At 39.3% G+C, this 21,078-nt stretch overlaps 1 protein-coding gene across 2 annotated transcripts; it reads right to left on the reverse strand.

Moving 5' to 3' along the window:
- Positions 1-4,812: 4,812 nt before the first annotated feature.
- On the reverse strand, positions 4,813-20,768 carry LOC118424767 (protein PLANT CADMIUM RESISTANCE 2-like). 2 transcript variants are annotated; one of them, XM_035833503.1, is made up of 4 exons: positions 20,653-20,768; positions 18,223-18,474; positions 8,529-8,597; positions 4,813-7,184 (listed from the first exon to the last, which is right to left on the reverse strand). In XM_035833503.1, the coding sequence occupies exons 2-4, from the start codon at positions 18,436-18,438 to the stop codon at positions 7,140-7,142; spliced, it is 330 nt and encodes a 109-aa protein (XP_035689396.1). In that variant the 5' UTR covers positions 18,439-18,474; positions 20,653-20,768; the 3' UTR covers positions 4,813-7,139. The 2 variants fall into 2 exon arrangements, with proteins under 2 accessions (XP_035689396.1, XP_035689395.1); XM_035833502.1 differs by lacking the exon at positions 20,653-20,768 and having other exon boundaries at positions 18,223-18,599.
- Positions 20,769-21,078: the final 310 nt, after the last annotated feature.

Genomic DNA, 21,078 nt, shown 5'->3' on the forward strand with positions numbered 1-21,078 from the left:
ATATGTAAAAAAACAACAACAACATAACTATGTGTATATTGATGTATGCAATGTCCTCTATCTATTGAGGAAAGTATGTTGTATTTGTGCATCCCCTTACTACAAGGACAGAGAATTAGCGGAGAAGGTTTTTGTGAAGAGCGGTGAATTGATTGTGGAGTTACGCTAGGACCTGCAAGGGGGCGTTATTGTATGGTGTCCTGTGCCTTTCTCTGTACGCAAGTGTTGTGGAATCTAACGTTATTCACTTACATACAAAATGTATATGAGGAGTCAAAAGAAGACAGGTTTTGGTTCTCGCCAATTTTCTTAGTTGTTTCTTGGATTCATGTTGGAAAGGCCCAGAAACAGATTCATGGTATAAGAATGTGTGCCCTCAGCTAAATCCAAATACATGTACTGCCTGTTCCCTGAGAGAAGTAGGTGCGTGAGTGTGAGTATACTGGTACAATGAGGCAAGTTTCCCCTATTAGAGGTCGTTGGATTGTCGATTACCTGTACACAGAGTCAGAGTCATAGTCATACGGTGTATTACAGCACCGTTGGGGTTATACCGCCCCTTACACAGTGAGTCCAAATCCTCCTTTTAAAGGCAAAGAATGGAGGTCTGAGGGAAGCTTATAAGATTGTGGAAATAAGGAGACAGAATTCTAGCAGCTATATAATTTGTTTTTTATGACTAAGTGTCACGGTCATTCTGTAATAGAAGGGGGTATATTGTTGCAAATGTAAACATCACAGAAGAAAGTATTCCAATAAGATTACTACTCAAACCCTACCGTATGAACCTTTAATGCTGGTATTTTCACTGATTTGTGCAGATTGTGTGTAGAAGATGTAAGTAGCGAGAGATCAGGCTTGTTTGGACGGATTCTGGTTGGCATTAGGTCTGAATGTATCATGACAACATTGTTTGCAAGTTGTTTCATTTTAGCACAACTGTTATAACTTATTGCTGATAGATTAATAGATGGAAATGATGTATGCTTCCTAATAATATTATCACTCTGCTGTTTCATTACTGCTGGTGGTATCAAACCACTGTTTTACAACCTTAAGATGGTATCACACAGTAGTTTTCCTTTCTTTCTTTCATAGTGCCACAGTGCTACTTTCATGGGCTTTTGAATTATGATCAGTATAGGTTGTGAACTCAACTTGCTTAAATTGTAAGTCTTTTGCTATCTCGGTTGTTCATATAGTAGAAAACATTGTACAAGTGAAACATGACAGTGAATTTTTATATGATTATTTGCGCTCGAGTTTTTGCCCTTTTTTTGAAAGAGGGTCAATCCCAACACGAGAGGTTAGCTTGTCTTTCAGTCAGATATTTGTATTCTTGAGTATTAACATTGACACGTGGTTAAGATATAATTTATGTTTTGTGTATTGTTTTGTATATTCATATTTGTGCGAATGAGCTCTCATGGCTCTATAATCATAGTAGAATTCTGCTGAAGACAACATGCTGAACTCCTTGTTGGCTTTGTTTAATCTGGTGGGCACAGGTTTTTGTTGTTTAGGCATTGCTTCTACTTTCAGAATGACTTTTTCAACTTGTATTTTGCACATGTAGACTAACAAAGTTTATTTATTACAATTTGTGTTCTAAATTCATATCAATTCAATGAAATGCTTCAATTTCACAACTTTGTTTATTGCCGAATTGTAAAAAAATGATCCTATAAGTTGATATTTTTATTCACAGAATAGGAAATGATTTCAAAAGCTCACTTACATTTAGCACAGTATGATGTTGCTTGGATATTTGGGCACGAGTTTTCTTGGTTATTTTTGAAAGGGACAAACTAGATGCTTTCAAAAGTTACCAAGTTTCTTTGCAATTCTTGATGAAAAAAAAAGTTCATCAGATATAGGCAAAGCCAGTAAGGAGGTATTAGCTGAACAATTTTATTTTATCAGTAACTGTAATATTTGTTATTATTATTATTATTATAACACATGTATAATATATCCTTGTGTAACATTTGTAGCTAAGCTAACTTATGTTAGTTTATTTGAAAGTGCCATGGGTAAATGATTTTTAACGTCCTTTGCAAAAAGGCAAAAGTGAGCATTGATATTGGAAGACCAAAATAGTACGTAGCTAGCACATACTGTAATAGAAGATAGGAAATGTGCAGAAAATATCAAATGATAAAAAAATTATTTTAGTGACTAAAGTAGGCGTTGGATGTGAAAAAGGATGACAATCGTGGAGGCAGGTGGCCTGTAATGCCGTAACCGGCCACAAGGGGGAGCTATTGACTTTCGTACGCATATGATCTTATAAGGACAAGTTTTAACTCAAGTTATGAATTTTCTGGTGCAAACCTGGACATTTAAGGACTGTCTACGTATCACTTTCCCACATGAACCATTCCCTTTATTGAATTCGTAATTATTGAACTTAAAGTAACCAAAATCCCAGCTTATTATGATTTACTGTTCTGCTGGAAATGTCTTGAAATTCCCAAGCTTATATCGTATTCCTCTTCCCGTTTCTATATTATTACGTTCAGCCTATAGAGCTTAAGTTCTAGCTTTTACTTCTTTCCTGTTTTTTTTTATAGTTTTTTCGTTTCAAGACACAGTTAAACACTTAGTCCTCAAATATCCAGGTCTGTGACAGTTGTGAATGATTTAGGACTTTTAAAACTTTGATTGTACATTGTAGCGATATTATTATTATTTTGTTAGACTAAACCCATGTTGTTAGATAGAGTAGCTTTTGTACCTGTATGTATGACTGTTCAGATCGTTATATTTGTACACTCACCGTGTCGTGTCTGTTTTTGTATGTTACAACACGTCCTCATCGACGTGCAAGTGCAAATAAACATCTTTGCACTTGAGGGGTGTTTTGTCTCTTTCTTGGGAATGTATTAGTAACTGCACTTATAGTCTTTCAAACCTGTTCTTGAGCCTTTAGGCAGAGTAGGCAAGGGGCATATGGTATGGTCTCTGAAGTATATTAACTCACATATTCAAAATGTAACTAAAAGTGTATGGACATACTAATATCTATTTTTTTTTAAAGGTGAGACATATCTTCTATAATCTTGTAAGAAAAGCAGTTAGCTACATGCAACAGTGCAATGCAGCTTTACTACAGCTCACGTATTTTAGCCAAGCAGACCAGGTCACCCCTACTCTTATCGATAAGCATGTTGGGTTCTTATATGTTTGAGGCTTATGCCATGCCTAAAGGTTGCCAGCTTTACGTCACCATCCAAAAAGACAAAAGCAATCCCTTACATGTCCGAGCTGGACCCCAACCCTAGGATCCAACTTCAGCCTTCGGATCAACAGAATTCGATCCATATGACCAAGCAGTGGGGTTGCGTTACCACTTGTGCCACGGGAACATACCACAGTTGTAAGTGCATCCTTTATCTTGCTACTGAATATAATCTCCAGGCAGATTTACCAGCGGCATACAAATGTAAGATAGTATCAACCAGAGCTGTCTCCAGCTTTAAATTTATTCGTCCCTCTTATTGATTGGGAGCCAATGTTGTTGATTTTCCTTGCAAAATCTGTCATTTAAGCTTACAAAAACCCATTTCCAACGATTTTATGTACTGAAGTTCAGATTTTTGGGACAGATGGGGTGAAATTTTTTCTGTCCCAACGAGCAAATTTCTGTCCCAGGACAGAGGGACAGGTCCTGGAGAATCCCCTGATATCAACATTGGCCAAGAAGTTTTGTATGTAAAATGCATTTAGGTTTGTGGGGATTTGATTTCGCGGTAGCGGGAAAAAAAACTTTGCAATGGTTTTAAGTTTGTGGTAGCACCATGCTCTGTAGTCTCTTACTGCCATGAAAAAGTGTTCAGTGGTTTTAATTTTGTGGTAAAGCGGACACCGCGGAAACCGCGAAAATTAAGCCACTGCGAAAGTTTCTGCATTTACAGTATTGCCGCATCAACATTGACCAAGAAGTGTCCAAAAGCCACCGGTAAATCTGCCTGGAGATTTAAAGTAAATACCATTTCCACTGGAGTACATCATAATCAACCTTGTGCCTTTGTTGAAGGCAATTTATTGCAGGGAAAGTGGATTGGTCTCCTATGGCGACTAGTACACAAAATGTAACCCAGTGATCGGTGTTTTGAGTACAACAAAGGGAATGGCCAGGTACAATGTCTTATGGGTGGTGGTTTTATGATTGTCTCTGCAATTCCCTTCCAACTTGAAGTTCAGTGTAGTTTGTTTTCTACATTGTATGTTCCTCTTTTCTTCCAAGCTGTTGCTGTTATCCTTGTTATCAACTTGATGGAAATTTTTCCCCAGTTTCAAACAACCCATACCGGGCACCTCTATATCGTGATACATCCCTCAAACATGCTGCAATTTTCGGGGAAAATTGTTTCATCCTTGATGTGCATGAATAATAAGTCACGTAACAGCTGTTGAACGCAGTGTTTGAAGGACAACAATACGGGTTGTTAAGGGCAGGACAATATAATTCCAGGGATGTTTCTAAACCCCGTGTTCTGAATCTTCAATTTTGTGGTGGAGACATACACATGCATTTGGTGGTTTTGAATCACAAATTTGGACTTACTGTATCTTTGGACTTCGTTGTGACCAACAGGAAGATGTAACACTAGTTCACCTTTATTCGTTGGGTAACCTATATCTTAAACTGTTATTTTGAAACTATTTCAATTTGAAATGACCATCCGTCGACTTGATGTCCCTAAATACATTTTTCCAAATTTCTAAATACAATGGATATATGTTACCCCGCAGATAAAGGTTGACAAGCCTTACTAGGGACAAATATGTACAAAAGAGTCATCAGAATTCAGTCAATGTGAAATTGTTTTATTCAAACTCAGTAGATGTGGTCATTCCAAGCATAGAGGCAACAAAGAAATGTTACACTACATAGAAGAAGCTCTGCACTTAGATATAAGCTTTCATAGAACAGTTATTGTACATTTGTTCACAAGTAAATGTACATGTAAATCGAGTCCTCTGCTATTGCTACATGTTACCCTTTTACAATGCCAGCTTCTTACATATATTGTAGAGACATAATACATTTGAGAGAAAGCTTCCCAATGTATTCTTGTACAACAATTTCTGATTTGTAACTGGATCTTCCTCTACAAATGTTACTTTACAGCAGATGACTGCTTGCCCATGTAGAAAACACTACGATCTTGAAGCCCAACATTTGCATGGAGAGTCTAGTTTTAAGGCACATTGCATTTCCTTGAATCCATGGTACATCCAGAGAGCTTCATATCTTAGTGCAGAGCACATCTAAGGCACATGTTACACACAACCACCACAAGAGTAAAGATATTAAATCTTGATAAAAATCATGATTGACTTTTTCCACTGACCTACACAAGAGATGGGATGATTAAATTTTCCAAACGATTATTATACAAACAGAGCATAATACAACAATGAGTGGGGAAAAAAAGTTTATTTTGACAATGACAAGGAACTAACAAAAGGATATTTACATATCTCCTGTAAATTCCATCATCGTTGACAAATGTATCAACTTCCGTACACAAAATACATCCCTTACTGCAAGGCATTTGGGCCAATTCAAATCATAACTTGGTTCTTGGCAAAGAAACAAAAAACAAGCAACTATCAGTTCTGTCTCAATAACCCTGGTTATACATAGTGATTTATGTATCAGGTTGTGACCAACCAATGCCTATCACATACTGATGTTACCGTTAACCATCATGCCAAGTTGTTTTTATAGTCTATTCAGCTCAAGAACCCAAGAAACGATTTATCGAGGCCAAGTTGCACACTCAAGGAAAGGGGGTCATCATTTTGGGTATGTTTGCATCATTATTGGGCTACTTAGATTCTGATAATCCATTGTTTTAAAAAGGATAACACGTTGTGTATGGCCTTCTCAAAACAAACGATTCTGGAATCGTTGTAGCGGCATTTTCAGCACAAAAAAATAAAATTTTACTGTCTTCCTAACAAAATATGTAGACAAATTGTCACTTCAAAAACTATAACTATTGGTAGCGTGAAACAGGAATTGAATGTTGCATTATTCAAGTAGTAGGAGATAATATTTGTAAGATTCGTGATTAAAGATCTTTTTGTGGCTCCACAACTCACACTTTTTGTACAACTCAACAAAACTTAAAATTTATCATGGAAAAATAGTTTGCAGGTCTACTATCAAAACAAGAACTGTCTTCACTTACTAGCTTGTTCATTAAGATTTGGATGGGAAATTTTACACTTTGGAAAAGTATCTTTCCTATGTCATTTCAGTTGATATTCGAGCACTCGTATTTTTTTTATAAATCTTACAAAATCTATCTCTATACCTTGAACAACAAACTTGGAAACCTTCATTTGCATAGCAAGATGTCAGACACAGGAAGAATCTCAACAATATCAGGGGCATATCAGTAAGAATTTTTTCATGAAATAAAACTAATTCCTAAAAACAACTGGAAATTCTTGAAATTGTTCACATCAGACATTAACGAGTAGATATATTGAACATTGTTTTCCTCTTGTGTTTTACAAGCATTGCCCTAAGTTTTGCCCACTTTTCTCTGAAGGCAAAATGTGTCCATAATACGGTAACAAACTGCCAGTAATTTGCATTTTTGGGCTCAAATTCAAAGAAATGCAACCTCCAATTTATTTTTCTGGCCAGTATTTAAGCTAGCTCCAATATTTTTTCCAACCGTTTTAACAAACCCAGGATATATTCTGGAATAGCCAATATTTTTTGTCCATCATAAGCAATGAAGTTTCATTTCACATCAGACAATTGATAATCCAACGAAATTTTATTGCATGATGGACACTGGCTGATATCTTGTGTCTGTATACAAATCTTGAGGGATGACCTTAACCGTCTTCATGATGCCTAACCATGAAACCAATACTGTGACAGAATTTGGTGCCACATGGCTACTTCAGCACGAAGAAGGTCAAAACACTAGGGATCACAATGCGTTCAATATATCTAGCACTTCTGCACGTCTGTTCTCTTTGTAGTTTTCAAATATACACACAGGATTCTGGAGGCTGAGAACGACGTTGTTACTACGGTTTCCTGAAGGTTGTTAGCGGGGAATGTCGTCTCCAGAGATCTCGTTGGCTGCTGCGGTGGTCGCTGGTTATTCGCGGACCATGGAGCCGCCTGCTGGCACATCCTCCAGTTCCTGTAACGTAAGAATGGCAATGAAATACCCTGTGAATTGTGTTTCATCAGGTTGGTACGTCACTGAATAAAGAGACTCTACTTTTTACACAATCATTGCTTTATTCTCACCATCGTTTTTGTGACCGTCTGTCACCTTCTTCAGGGCAATTCTGACTGGTTTACATTGTACTACAGGACAGGTGTCGCTGCTCACAGTTCAGATGTGGTCACAAAACATAAAGTCAGAATTGCCCTGAAGAACATGACAGACGGTCACCGAAACGTTGAGGAGAATAAAGCAATGGTTGCTGTTATTGAATTTAGAATACATTAATTTTATGTGTAATGTACACGTTCATTGTTAAAGTTTGCCGTTTAAGGCCGAATTCCACATGGTATATCATACATTATGAATGGCCTGTCAGGTTAGTGGCCTACCTGACTCATAACCTTAACTGTTGCCACAACAAACAATGGGAACTTTGTGCCTGGCAAATTGCACATCATTTCTATTATTCATGCTGTGTAATGTGTCTTCCAGATCCATTCATCAAACTATTCCTATCACTAGTCCACATGTACATGTTTAATAGTAGCCTCATTTCAAAACTACATGCATGCATGTGAAACACTAGTTCACCCTTAACCAGGGGGTAACCTATATCTGTTGCTTTAAAAAACAGGATATGAAGTTGACTGACAGTGGTTTCAAACTGAAATGTTTTGAAAGTATTGCAATTTGACACCACTGTTCACCTACTTGATATCCCTTAATACCCAGTTTCTTAAAAACAATGGATATAGGTTACCCCACAGATAAAGGTGAACAAGCAGTACCGGCACATGGATTTGATCCTAGTTTATGACTATGGACTTATCTATATTTCATGGCAGTAATGCATTTGCAGTCATTAAACAACTTTCTCTTGTACTTCATTTATTCATGAAGGCATTTTTGCCAACAATACATGGTTCAATGTCACAAACACAGGAATATCATAGTCTCCTTTGCAGACATGTAGGACTGCTGGCTTTTATTTGATAGGGGGATGGGGGCACTGGTTCATGAATTTCAATATTGGCTAAGGTCCTTTGATGCTTCAGGAGAGGGAGTTTCCAAGGTGCGAACTTCAGAAACTCCTTCTCCCAGCATTACAGTACATTGGCCATATGTTAAAAATCACAAACCAGGGGAGGGCAGAAGCCTACATTACTTTTCGTGGGCCTCAACAGCCGCCACTAGATCGTATGAAATGTTTATATTATGCATTGATCAAGTTTAACAAAATTTAACAAGATTAACAAATCAAATGAAATGAAATTAATTATAACATGATGATTATGATATGACGTTGTAGCTTACCTGAGCCACTTGAACGATGGAGCACAGCGGACAGAACCAGGACATCAGGCAGTCCATCATAAAACTGCCCTGAAATCACAAAGCACACAACGTTAACTTACATTGGAAAATGCAAATTTTATGTACATTCATTTCAGTTCTACAATTTAATCTTTGATTACTTTGTTTGTCAAGTGCCTACGTGTCTACTTGATACAACATCTACTATTATACGTTTATGAAGGTTAGACATCCAGGTTAACAATATTTAGATACAATTCAATCTCTACAACTGGATAAAAAGTGTGATGGATGTCCGGAAGTAAATATCCATTTTTTTATCCAGTTGTAGAGATTGAATTGTATCTAAACATCTACTATCATAATTCCGCCAGGTCAGAATCATATATCTAGTTAGGACTGAGGTACCATCCAATTACTGCCAGGCTCGCCCTGAACAAATAGTAATCAGGTGGCACCTAGGCCGAACCCAAAAGAACATATCTAAAGAGACCTCCAGTACAACATCCCCCAGTATAATGCACTCTGCTCATACCTCGGGATGCTGAACAAGAGATACTCTCAAACTCACATTTTCAAAGTGGCGGAATTATGTAACAGGAAAACTATAATCTGAGATTAAAGTTTGTTTAATACAGGAGTTTCAAAACAATTGCATCTTAGCTTCATTGATCTTGTAGATGTTGACAGTGGTCATTGAAAGTTTGATCTGTGTATACCTTTGTGTTAGAAGGAAGTTAAGCAATGTACTTTGTCTAAGATTCATGTTCGGACAAATGAATACCCTTCAAGTTCAAGTTGCCAAGCACCTGTCACCTAACACTGTGCACTTCTTAAGATCTTAAGGTCTATCCCCTGGGTTTCATTCCAAACACGGAGTGACTGCATAACAACATGTCAGTTTTGTCTCCTACAGGTGCAAAGTCAGGTGTGACAAGAAAAGACTGTTGAAAACAAGGTGCATTTTGTACCACTGTATCTTCTTCAGTGATAATCTGTTGATTTGGTATTCGACTAAGCTAACAGCATCCTTGCTAGACACCTACATGTAAATTATTGAGTGCGTATTAGTCTCTTTGGGACTACTCCAATGGCCAGGTACATGAATATGAGAATATTTGCAAACTCATGTCTGAAGGCTTAGCTAAGTAGTAAGGGAACACACACACAAATATGAAAACATGAAAAGGTTAAAAGAGTAGTCTACAACTATATACTTAATCTATATTAATTTCTATGTACATTACTGCATGGGGGGTTGAATGGTATCAATAAAAACTCATGGGACATCTTTCTGACATGTCTGATATCAAACAAAACATTCGGCTGTTGTCAAGGGTGTGTCTACTTTTCATAAACCATATATCTTGTCATAGACACATTTTGATTAGGGGACAGCTGCGAAATGTACGTTACTGTCAAATACACAAAATGTGCGGGGAAAAAATCAAGATGATATTCATGGATACACAAAATGGGCAATGTCTACTATGCATCATAGCACAAAATGTCGCTGACTGATAGGACTACATATACCCTTTTATAGTTTGTGAAATTGACCCTGAATAATCGTCAAAATGGCCGATCTTTCATGTGAGGGCGCAGACTATTGTTCGACCTGACATGTAAATTGCCATTGATAAATAATGAATCAGGCAGTTTCCAGATAATTTTACCACAAATGGGACATCCAAGAATTCTCAAAAAATTTGCATGGCACAGATCTGTGATGGCAAAAGTTGGCTGGCATTTCTTAAACTATGAGCACACTCTCTTAAAGTGTAACATTGCCTTGAAAATCACCTTAGGTTCAACCTACATTTGTGTACATGTAACATTATTTAGGGAATTACATCGTCATTTAGTTGTTTCATAAACTTACTTTTATTTATACAACTCACCGTTTTGAAACATAGACTATTGAAGACATTGTTATCTCTATGTACAATGTCATGAGTGTAAATATGAATCAACCATCCTCTTTATCTACTTTGCCCTCCACCAACCCTGTCAGACAATAGAACATGACTTATCGAGCAAGGTCAAACTCCTGACCTTCACCATGGCAACAGGAACATCTTTTGTCGTCATTGAGACAGCCCCTGGGCTACAGACGCTAAAATAGATACTAAATGAGTTGTCGCTAGAGTAGAGGAGCAAGACATTAGAGTTTTGCCCTTTTTTGACACCAAAGTCAAGTCTTCGTGAGGGTAACTCAATTTGAATACTAACGTTAACGGGAGGGGGCCATACTTCGACAGCCGTTCTAAGTGGATGCGCATGGCTTTTGTCAATGTACATTTTACAGTGAACTCATCAAAAACAAGTTAAGATCTTGTATGCATCCATATAACTGTTATTGAAGCTGTACAGATATATATTTAATTTAACGGTAGCGTTCCGCGCTGTACTTTGACAGCGCACGAAACTTACGGCAGGTTTTCGGCTTGCGTCCTAGCAGAACGTTCCAACACAAAAAAGGGGTCCAAACTCCGACATAGTAACAACCAGACCATCGCCGTGCATTTTTAAACAACTTATGCAAATAGAATAGCACTTAAAGTCTTCATTATAATTTTTTTGTACCAAATATGGGTCATATTTTGTATTACGCGACTTATTCAAATACGGTGTGTTAAAATGTTTACCTTTCACGGTGAGACCAACTTGCCGCAAAACGGCGGCACACTGTTTACATAGATTGTGATGGCATTTTCGCTTTTCGGCTTCCTTGATTGCCTTTTCATCCTGTCTTTTGGCTGCAGCAATGGCTACAGGATTTTTTTAGTCGGTAGGGATCGATTTTTCTTGAATGTTTGTCGCTCTACGGACGGGTTGACTGAGTTCAACGTGTTGAGCATCGCTCGGCTGCCGGCGTGCGTGATCGTAAAATGGCGGGGCCCCGACTGTGTGAACGTTGTGGCATCATTTTAGCTCCGTTTATCCAACCCAGTTAAAGGCAAAACAGAACACAGGTATTATTTTTCTGAAGGCTAATAAACATCATTTCTATGTATGGTGGTATTTTTTCACATGTCATATTTTGCGAAGAATAATTCAAGAGTTTCCCGGGCCATGGTCTCGATACGTTCGCTCGTCAACTTGCACGGAAGGCGTCAAACTTGTGCAAGTTTTTCAATCGTTATCTGTGGGACTTGCTAACTTCGACACATACCCCGCCTTTGTAGTTATTTACAACAAGGTTTAGTCTACAGCTAGTGTACTTCTCATGTGCAGGCATCTATGCATTTCTCCGCAACAATAATTTTTTTAAACCTGACGAAGTTTGGACCCCTGTCTAAGTATGGCCCCCTCCCGTTAACATTAACTTTTCTATTCTGAAAAAGCTAGCTTCAAAGGTTAAAGTTCAACCAAGTTCTGATGCAGTCTGTATGATTTGCCCTAAGGTACCGAGAGCACAATTGACAATTATATCAAACTTAATCAAGGGTAAATTATGGCTGTTTTACCCGCCAACGCAAGGTGTGGCCATGCATGGTTGCCTAAGGGCTTTTGTATCTCTGCATAACAACAGGGTATTGACATTGTGGGCATAAATGTTGTTATTTAGATTTCTTAAAGTGACTTAAAGTTTTTGAATTGTTAAGAGTGAGGTTGCTTATTCTATAACAGGATTTATTTGTCATATTATAATAATATGACAAATACTGAAGAGTGTGCAATGTATTTTCCCTTGGGATTAACATAAGAGCTGTTTATTCTTGTTATCTCAACAACAAAAACAACTTTCAATAGAGCTTTAATGAGGTTATCTATGTTTATTCTTTACCTCACCAAAACAAATTCTTCAGTGATGAGGAAAGCATACATAGTCTCTACCAGGCTCCACATTTTTCTGGAATGATAGTTAAAATTTGGTAACGTGCCATAGGTCACCAACTGTACTTTTTTGCCGGCTAACCCTCTGGTATATTACAGGCTGTGTCTATTTGGCCGATTTCTACTATTTTTCTAGGGACATACGGAGCCTGTTAGAGGCTAAATCAGACACTGGATGTGTGAAAAAAGTATAAATTCTGAATCACCTTTTCAGAAAAAGTCAAAATTGCCCAAGAAGACCACTTGGGGCCAATGAAGTATGGTCTGTGTAGACAGGTTGTCTTTAGATGGTGAGTATTCTCAATACTTAATGTGTCAGTGGGAAAAATTATCTTAGTCCACCAAAAAGTGATTGCCCAGGTGGTCCTAGTGTAGAGGTGGTCACCAGTACAGGTTTGACTTGCCTTTTTGCAGACAAATATGTGCACATACATTGTGTGCTAAGCCAACAAATTCTGGTAAAACTCTCTCAGAATTTTCACCATTTTCTACTATTTTTTCAGCACACAGAAAAGTCTGGTGGTGTCTAATATAACAAAACACCCTCACAAGAGGGTGTGCATTAGGCATTAAGGTGTGCAGGAATTTCCTCTGACCGGAGAAAGAATCAGCTGGACGGGGCAAACATGTTCCGTTGCATTTTTGGGTGTGGTCGTTGTTTATGCAAAACAGAACGGTTGGTCTGGGTGCAATTGCAGTTTCCCACGTCCCCCCCAAAAGAGGCAACAACTTAAGCTTCTAATTGTAGACTTATAAGATGAACATTTTACACTGTTATATAGTGCCATTCATTGACATAGCAAAGCTTTTTGTTGAGCAATTCAATGTTCTCTTAGGGCTTCTCTGCACACCTTGAAAACAAAATGGATGGCACATGTACCTAATAGTCATTTGAGCTTAAGCTATAGACTACTAAATACAGTCAAACCTATACAAGCGACCACTTAATAATAAGAACCATATGCATCTAGCCAATGTGACCACTTTTTGAAACTCTTTTAGATACTTTTTCCCATTGGCACAAGCATTAACAATCCTGTCTGTAGTGACCACCTGTTCATAAAGATCATATTCTATCAGTCCCCTGAGCAGTTTTCTTGTGCAATTTTGTTTGTATACTCAACAATGTTTCAAAAGAATTTGTAGGTGACTGTTTGGTTGATTGATTGAACTGTCGTAAGTGTTCTTTAATCTCTCATATTTCGATATGTGAAACATTAATTTCTGTCCAGATTTGCAAGAGACCCTAGGCATCGAAAGAAAAGCAACTCTAATTGAAGTTACACAAAACCTTACAGTTTGTCTATCACTGCTCAGTCCCTCTGGATCAGTCCATTGTCACTGTGTGTTCATTAACGGAGTCTATACAGGTTAACATGCCTAAGTTGACTCTGTAATGCTTCGGTTACAGTGGACATGACAACAGTCTCCAAAACAGTGTCAGGTTCTCCCTGGGGCCATTATACACTGTCACAAGGACAATTTGGCATCTGATGAAATATGACATTATGTTAGAAAATGATGGTACCGCTTTCTTTTGTCTTTTGTAATCATGAGAAAGTTGTGCAAATTCGTTGCTCCTCTTGTTCTGCTTTTTACTGTCGTCTGGCCTTGATGAAATTCCCCTGTGCGTATCATCAGCTTTTATTTGTGTTATCAAGAAATTTTCACCATTTTTTAAATGAAATTTTTTTCTTTAAAATCAAAAATTTGTTTACACAATGCGATGCTACAATGACATATTCAGTTGTTGTAATTTTTGAATTTTTGTAAAAGCATATTTTACATTCCAGAGCAACAATCTAAGCAACAGAATTGAAATAAGTAAAACATTTCCTTATTAGCCAACAGGTGTCAACACGGAATATAATTATTTCTATTCCATTCTTCTCTGCACGTTTTCAATCCGAAAAACATCCCAAACTGTGTACACTATACGTTCTGTACCGTGCCAAACCAAAAGCGTGACATTTGCTGTATAAATAACATGAACACAGGGGACATTGCGGGTTGCCATACAGTGTACATATTGACCTGACGACGGTACACAAAGGTGTCGTGGTTGGAGGCCACGTCTGTGCACGGTGGAGCTAGAGTCGCTCGGTCGTGAGGAACACCTATAGTTTCCTTTGTCGGACAGGTGGATCAAGTTTCCCTTTCTTTGGAGGGACTAACCCTGTGCTAATCGCTAGATCAGCTGGAAATGTCATGGAATCTGGGGGTTAGGTTTTCCCTGGGGTTTCGTAGCCCAATTTCGCTTGGTCAAAAGGACATAAAAAATTTCCCCAAAGTACTGAAAAAAGCTACTGAGGAGAACCACAATCGCAATTTAAGTAGATGTAACCAACAACTGATAATGAGTTGTTTTAGCCGAAACAAACTTTTGACTATAGAAGGCTACCGTCATAGTTTGCTATCACGGTAGCCTATAGCATGAGATACGCTGCAATGTTGGTCGAAAACGCTCAAATTAACTAAGTAAACAAAACCCCTTGTCTTTGCCAATTTCTAGCCATTATTTTTTCCCCGAAAGGAGTTTCGAAATGACTGAGTCTTAGCCATGCTGTTACCAGTATCTACAGGTTGTTAAAGACCTTCAAATTGGTGACCGACACACCTATAAACTGGGGGCCATTGCAGCCGCAAACCATGGTGGATGATGATGATGATGATCAATGACCCTTCTGATGTTGAAATACGATTCTACGCAGTTGTCGGCTTCTTTGTTTAGTAGATTCCATCGCATTCTCGTGGCACGTTGATTACCCAGAAGACATTTGTCCAAGATTAAACTTCAAAATTTGCTCAAATGCAGCTGCATGGGCCTTTATGTTTCCGGCCAACATACTGAACTGTACCCAACTTTTCTGTTCAGTCCCAGGACTATGAGATTGAGAGTTGTAAAATAATATTTCAACAAGAGAAAGACGCCTAACTGAGCCAAAACTATGGTGCCTGAAGGTATATCATCACGTGTGGCATGTGTCCAATACCCGTTGCCAGTGCGTTCCATCGTCCTTTTTAACACTTTGTTACATCGATAGCGTCATCTTGCCACACAAACAGTCGAAAAACCACGTGAAAATAACGTTTTGGTCTTAGCCCGCGAAAATTTTGACATGTTACTTTGCAGGTGTTTAGATATACTGCCTCTGGGGACTTGTAACAGCCCTCTTATTAGCGTCGCTTCTCCCACTCGTGTATGCAAACTATTTGATATAAACATACCTATCCGTCTTACTACACAAAGCCGCAAGGGGAGTGTTCTTTCCTTGGGAAAGTTTGTCCGATGGCCCTAATGTTTTGAATAGAAAATTCTCGAAACTTCGAGCGATTCGAAGGCGACACCGCTAATACGACCCCGAACTTTTTAAGGACTACAAATTATTTTACCAAAATTGTATGGCGTTCTTGAAATGCGAGACTACGTATACAGTACGCTAGGCAGTTTCCGTTTTTTTCAATGATTGCGTTTTCATTTCTATCATTTCAGCCACCGTGTCAATAGAACACAACCATCGGGGAAAGAAAGCAAAATCAGCAAAACGTAATGTCCAAACCCAGACCCCTGTTTAAACTTCTCTAAGATGGTCCTTGACACACAACTCTGGCGCCTTTCAATGCCACCCGGGAGCCGGTGCTACCCACCTAACAACTTCCATGGATACCGCCCTTAAAATTGGATTTTGTGCCAATTTGCGTTCTCACAACCCCCGGCCTCGCGGTTTCCAAAACTCCCAAATCCGAGGATTACGTTCGCGCTTTGTAGTTTTCTAAAACACCCCTTTCTTTGTCAGAGAAGGAAAGTCTTTTCTTACCAAGCATTGTTACCGGAATGCTGCTACAATATAGTATTTTTTGTTTACAGTCTTTATCATACGTGGTAAGTAAAATCCAGCGTGAGATGTCATTTTATTTCCTTCCCTTGGGACTTGGTAGGTCAATATTTGCCAACTTTACGCGTATATTTACTACAGCAATTCACTTTTCCCTTGAGTACCGCGTTGTTTGATTTGCACTCAATCGTTCGAGCATGACTGCGCAATGATGCTGTATGATTAACAAGGCTTGGTTGTCAGAATAAACATGGATACAAATTTGTGTATTATGCAGAGGTATGATGTGTGCTGCATTGTACATGTGTCGGAATCTGAAATACGACAGAGTATTTTTGGATCAAGATTGCTCCTAGGCTAGTCCAACATGTACTGGAAGGCAAAATCTCAAATTTCTCCTCTCCTTTCTCTTGTTTTCCTTCTTCCCGTGCGTATTATGCAGAACTAACGAATGAAAATATGCCAATCCTCCACCCACCCACCCAATAAAAGGGTAGAAAATCGTTACAATTTTTGCCTGCCTATGTTAGTATCACTTTAGACCTTGAGGCGTATGTTGATTCTTTTCATTTGAGGGCTTACTTCCTCTCTTACTATCTACAATCTATTTCACAATACGATCATAATTCCACTGAAATATTCAAGTGGTATGATCGTTTTAATTTAAGAACAAGACATGTACCTCAGAGAAGGGAAGGGGGACGTTAACATGTGTGCCAACAACGTTGGAGACTTTCTTTCAGCCCACACCTGACAGTATGCAAACATTAACATACTTATCGCCCACCACTTGACCCACCCAAATTCTACACTTCCTCATGAAAAAAGAGCGACATTTCAAGTCACCCGCTGTTCACAAGAAACTTGGATGAAGTCTTGCAGTTTCCATAGCTCGACCATGTGACACCACGGCAACGAAAAAAAATCTAAGACTTATTTTAAAGAAAGGACGCGAGTTAATTCTATTAAGAAACCGTCTACCGTGCAAGATTTAGTGCCGAAATGCCTCGAGGATTGTTTTCAAATTCGGAGTCCCCATGGCAAAGAAGGCGACTTGTATGCCAGCCTCAGAAAGAAAAGGACGTATAAATGTGTAAAGTTTTTTTCCTGCAAAGAAATCGATTTCTTTTGTTCCGAATTCCAGCAAGGAAAGAGGAACTCGTCAGATAGCTAGCTAATTACAGGTTACATAATAAAGGCCTGCTGACGTGTATTATAATTACTTGGAAACCACTTCCCCAACAGACAACTCGATTTTCCCAAGAGCAAACAAAGTAAGCAGGCGGACATCTCAAACAATGAAGAAGGATGAAGCATTTTCACCCCTGAGTGGTTCTTAATTATTCAGAAGGTTGTTTGTGGCTGTCTTTCGTTTTCTCTTCAGTAAAGTGGAGACCGGACTTGTTTTGTTGTTATCTTCTAACAACCAAATGTTTAGTAATGCTCCAAGCAAACGCATTTCGTTCACTATTTCTACACGTCTGTTAGATCGCACAAAAGAGCGAAAAGAATACAATTCCTCAACGTTTGCCAAGTTGTGTTGGTTTTGAAATGGAAAAAAAAAAAAGATACGGTGGTATTGAAAAGAGAAACTCCGCATCTTTTACGTCTTTGTAGCATAATATTTAGTTACCTTCGCGTTTCTGTTTGTACTTTTTAGAGCACGTTAAACGGTACAACAGCTTCTCGCTGCGTGTCCGACATGCAAGACCCGTTTCTTCTCTCTCAAAAGCAAGACGACCACGAAGGAATTTGAAGACTTTTTTTCTAGCAAAACTTTCGTTCCTAAAACGACAGGGAAGCGACAACGACTACTTCCGCTAAACAGAAGGTCGCCCGCATAATCCGCCCCAAACTTAAACAGACGAAAAAAACCTGTTGGATCTGTTTTGGGGCCTGCATAAAAGAATTCAACATGGCTCGAACAAATCAATAAATACGTGGGCGTTACTGGACAAAAAAAACAAGTTCTCTTTTCTTCGTTTTCTTAACACTAACTAAAACATCCATTTCCTTACCTCTATTCCCTTGAGCTCTCTTGTCTTTTCCCTGGTTTTGGCCATGAAGTATATGCCGATGCAGCCCAGCATGGAGACGATCGCGCAGGGCACGCACCCGCCGACTCCCGCCTTCTCGGCATTCTGGCCGGCCGTCACACAGGGCACGAAGTAGGTGATGATGCAAATCCCGAAGTTGTTGAAGCAACCGAAGAGACCGTTCTTCCACTCACCCATCTTGAGATGATTCTCAGTAGCTCAGAGAGTCGCGATCTGGTCAAGAAAGAAGAAAGTATGGTTGGAGTAAGACGGTGTGTTGTCTTGTCTCTGTACGTCCTGCCTAGGGCGGATACCACGACCCAACTGAGATAGGTGTAACCACCTCAGGTAACCAAGACCCCCTACCTGTGGGCCTGCTTACCTGGTGAGCATGGTGCCCCGGATGTGCCGAAGACCCAGTCATCCGTGATCGTTGGTTGCCACGGGCAACGTCCGTCCTTCAAACCCGATACGCTCTTAATGAAGCTCAGCTGAGCTGCTTGTTCTAATCTCAAAGCAGATGTGTGGATTCGATAAATGTCTTGCACATCTTTTCAAGGAGATTAGATAAAGCTCATGAGTCTAAGTGCGTCTTCCCACATAACGTGCTCACCAGGAGTCCGGTGGAGAAAAACGCACAGCTTCAGCCAAACATCTGCTTGTAGAAAGCCCAACACACAGATGTGCCTATTCTATGGTCTTCACACATGATAACATAAACCTATTGTTTTACCGCACTTCTGCTTTCATAGACGATTTTTAAAATTCGGTGCCATGTCTTAAATTCACACAATATTCTAATCTCCAATCCAATCCACCATCTTGTACAGCGCCACTATTTCCTACCACGGTCAAACACCTGCAGATTTTTCACTGGCCATTTTTTTCAGAATCGTTCTTAACTGACTGAAAACGCGGACTACCCAACGGCAAAGCGGTTATCCTGGGTTTTGTCCTCTCAGCGCTTCAGTCTATTGGAACAGAATGTAAACACCGGGACAGACAGCTGACACCGTAGCGGTACCTGCCTGGTTTGTCACGTAGCCACAGACTGAAATATTGGAACCTTCAGAAAAGGTCCTTAAGAGGTGCTATAAACTCTGTAGCCATGTCGTATCGACAAACAAAAGTAAGCTCCTTAGATAGTTTTAGACAAAGTTGCTGACTTAAATTGATGTATGTTATGTTGCGAGATCCCACGTTCGTGCGTTACAAAAGAAGACGTGCGTTTTGGTCGACCATTTTAGATTTAAAACCGCGTCAGAAAAGCACACGCTTTGTTTAGCAAACTAGTGCGATCTTTCGAACTACACGAGCTATGAACCGCTCCTTGGCTCTGTACTAAGTGGTCTGGGGTAACCTAGCTTGGTTTGAGGTAACCTAGCTTTGATCGTACAAGGCGAACGTAATCGTACACATGGGTGCAAGCTGCGCTTAAGTGTGTCCCTTTGTTCTTTAGTCGCTCTGTATTTACTGCCATATTTCTGTAACTGCAAGTGCGTTTTTCTTTTGATTCTAGTCTAGTGTGTATCATTAGCAATATTTTTCCTAACCCACGTTAAATGCAAAACTTATAAACTCTATTTTAATTTAAGGACATGAAGCCCGAACCCTTCCCTGGCGTCAGCAAAATGGAAGAAATGTCGAAACCAAACGCATACTCCATAATTTTTCATGTCGTTCAAAATAGCCCCGCCCCGTCCTTGTCCCAAGCCACTTACGTAGGACAAGTTCTTTAATAATGCATAACGTACACTCTGTCCTATCTACCAATTTTCATTGTCACGGAAATGCCAACGTAGCAAAAATGAAGTCTCCAAGCAGACGTGCCAGCTCGATGACAAAAGACGAATTTGTCCAAATAAGTTGCCATGGGATTTCAGTCAGTCTTTTGCAGTCTATCCTGACGGGCAGTTCACTCCTAGGCCTAACTCCTACCAGACTTTTATTCATAACTTCATCGTCCCCTTTTTATACTATTCTTCCAGCTAGTAGAGACTGGCAAAAAATGCTAAAAAAAGTCCTCGAGAATCGATTGTAAATTAACAGTTATGGTCGACGGCATAGGTGGCGGAATTTTGGTTGAAAGAAAAACATGTAGACACTGGTCACAGCTGCAGAATTTTCGCATCAATGTGAAAGAAATATAGAATTGTTAACGGTTACATGCCATGTACAAGTACATGATGGATAGTGATGCCGACACATGAAACCCATTACTAGATTTGCCAACGCGTAGGCACGAGTATGTATTATACCGTTGACAGACTCGACTGGATGCCGTCAAGCATGTCAGACTTTTGCCGTATCGAAATTTCAGGTCCTTCAAAACATTTCTGACAGATCTGATTGACAAGCAAACACTGAGAGAAGATATTTACTCGTGTGATGCACTCAGTACAAAAATGTTACCTGTAATGAAAGTTGAGAGTAGGCGGACAGGTAAACTCGCGGCGTTCTTCCTTGTCGGTTATTTTTGACACACCTGGTTTGGGCAATGTGGCCTCCCTTTAGTATTGACGTCACAGGGTCAAATTGCCTGAATTGTCGTGCTGTAACCTATGCTGCTCGTTTCTGTTTATCTTGCGTCATAACATGGCAACAAGGAGTAAACGCTAGCTTAGTGTTACTTACCATAAGACAATTTATTGTGCAAATGCTGTTACAGTTTAGATCCGAAAATGTTCCAAATAAGTACAAAATCATATGGTTTGCCCTAATGCCCTAAGGGAATGTGGTTTGGGCGTGAGAGTCATTGAAACGGACCGCCATGGTTACCCTTTGTTTACATCGGATAGCTTACTCTAAACAAAGATGAGAAAAGCGCGGTTAAAGAAA

The sequence above is a fragment of the Branchiostoma floridae genome, chromosome 10 (genome assembly GCF_000003815.2).
Source record: "Branchiostoma floridae strain S238N-H82 chromosome 10, Bfl_VNyyK, whole genome shotgun sequence".
NCBI lineage: Eukaryota > Metazoa > Chordata > Leptocardii > Amphioxiformes > Branchiostomatidae > Branchiostoma > Branchiostoma floridae.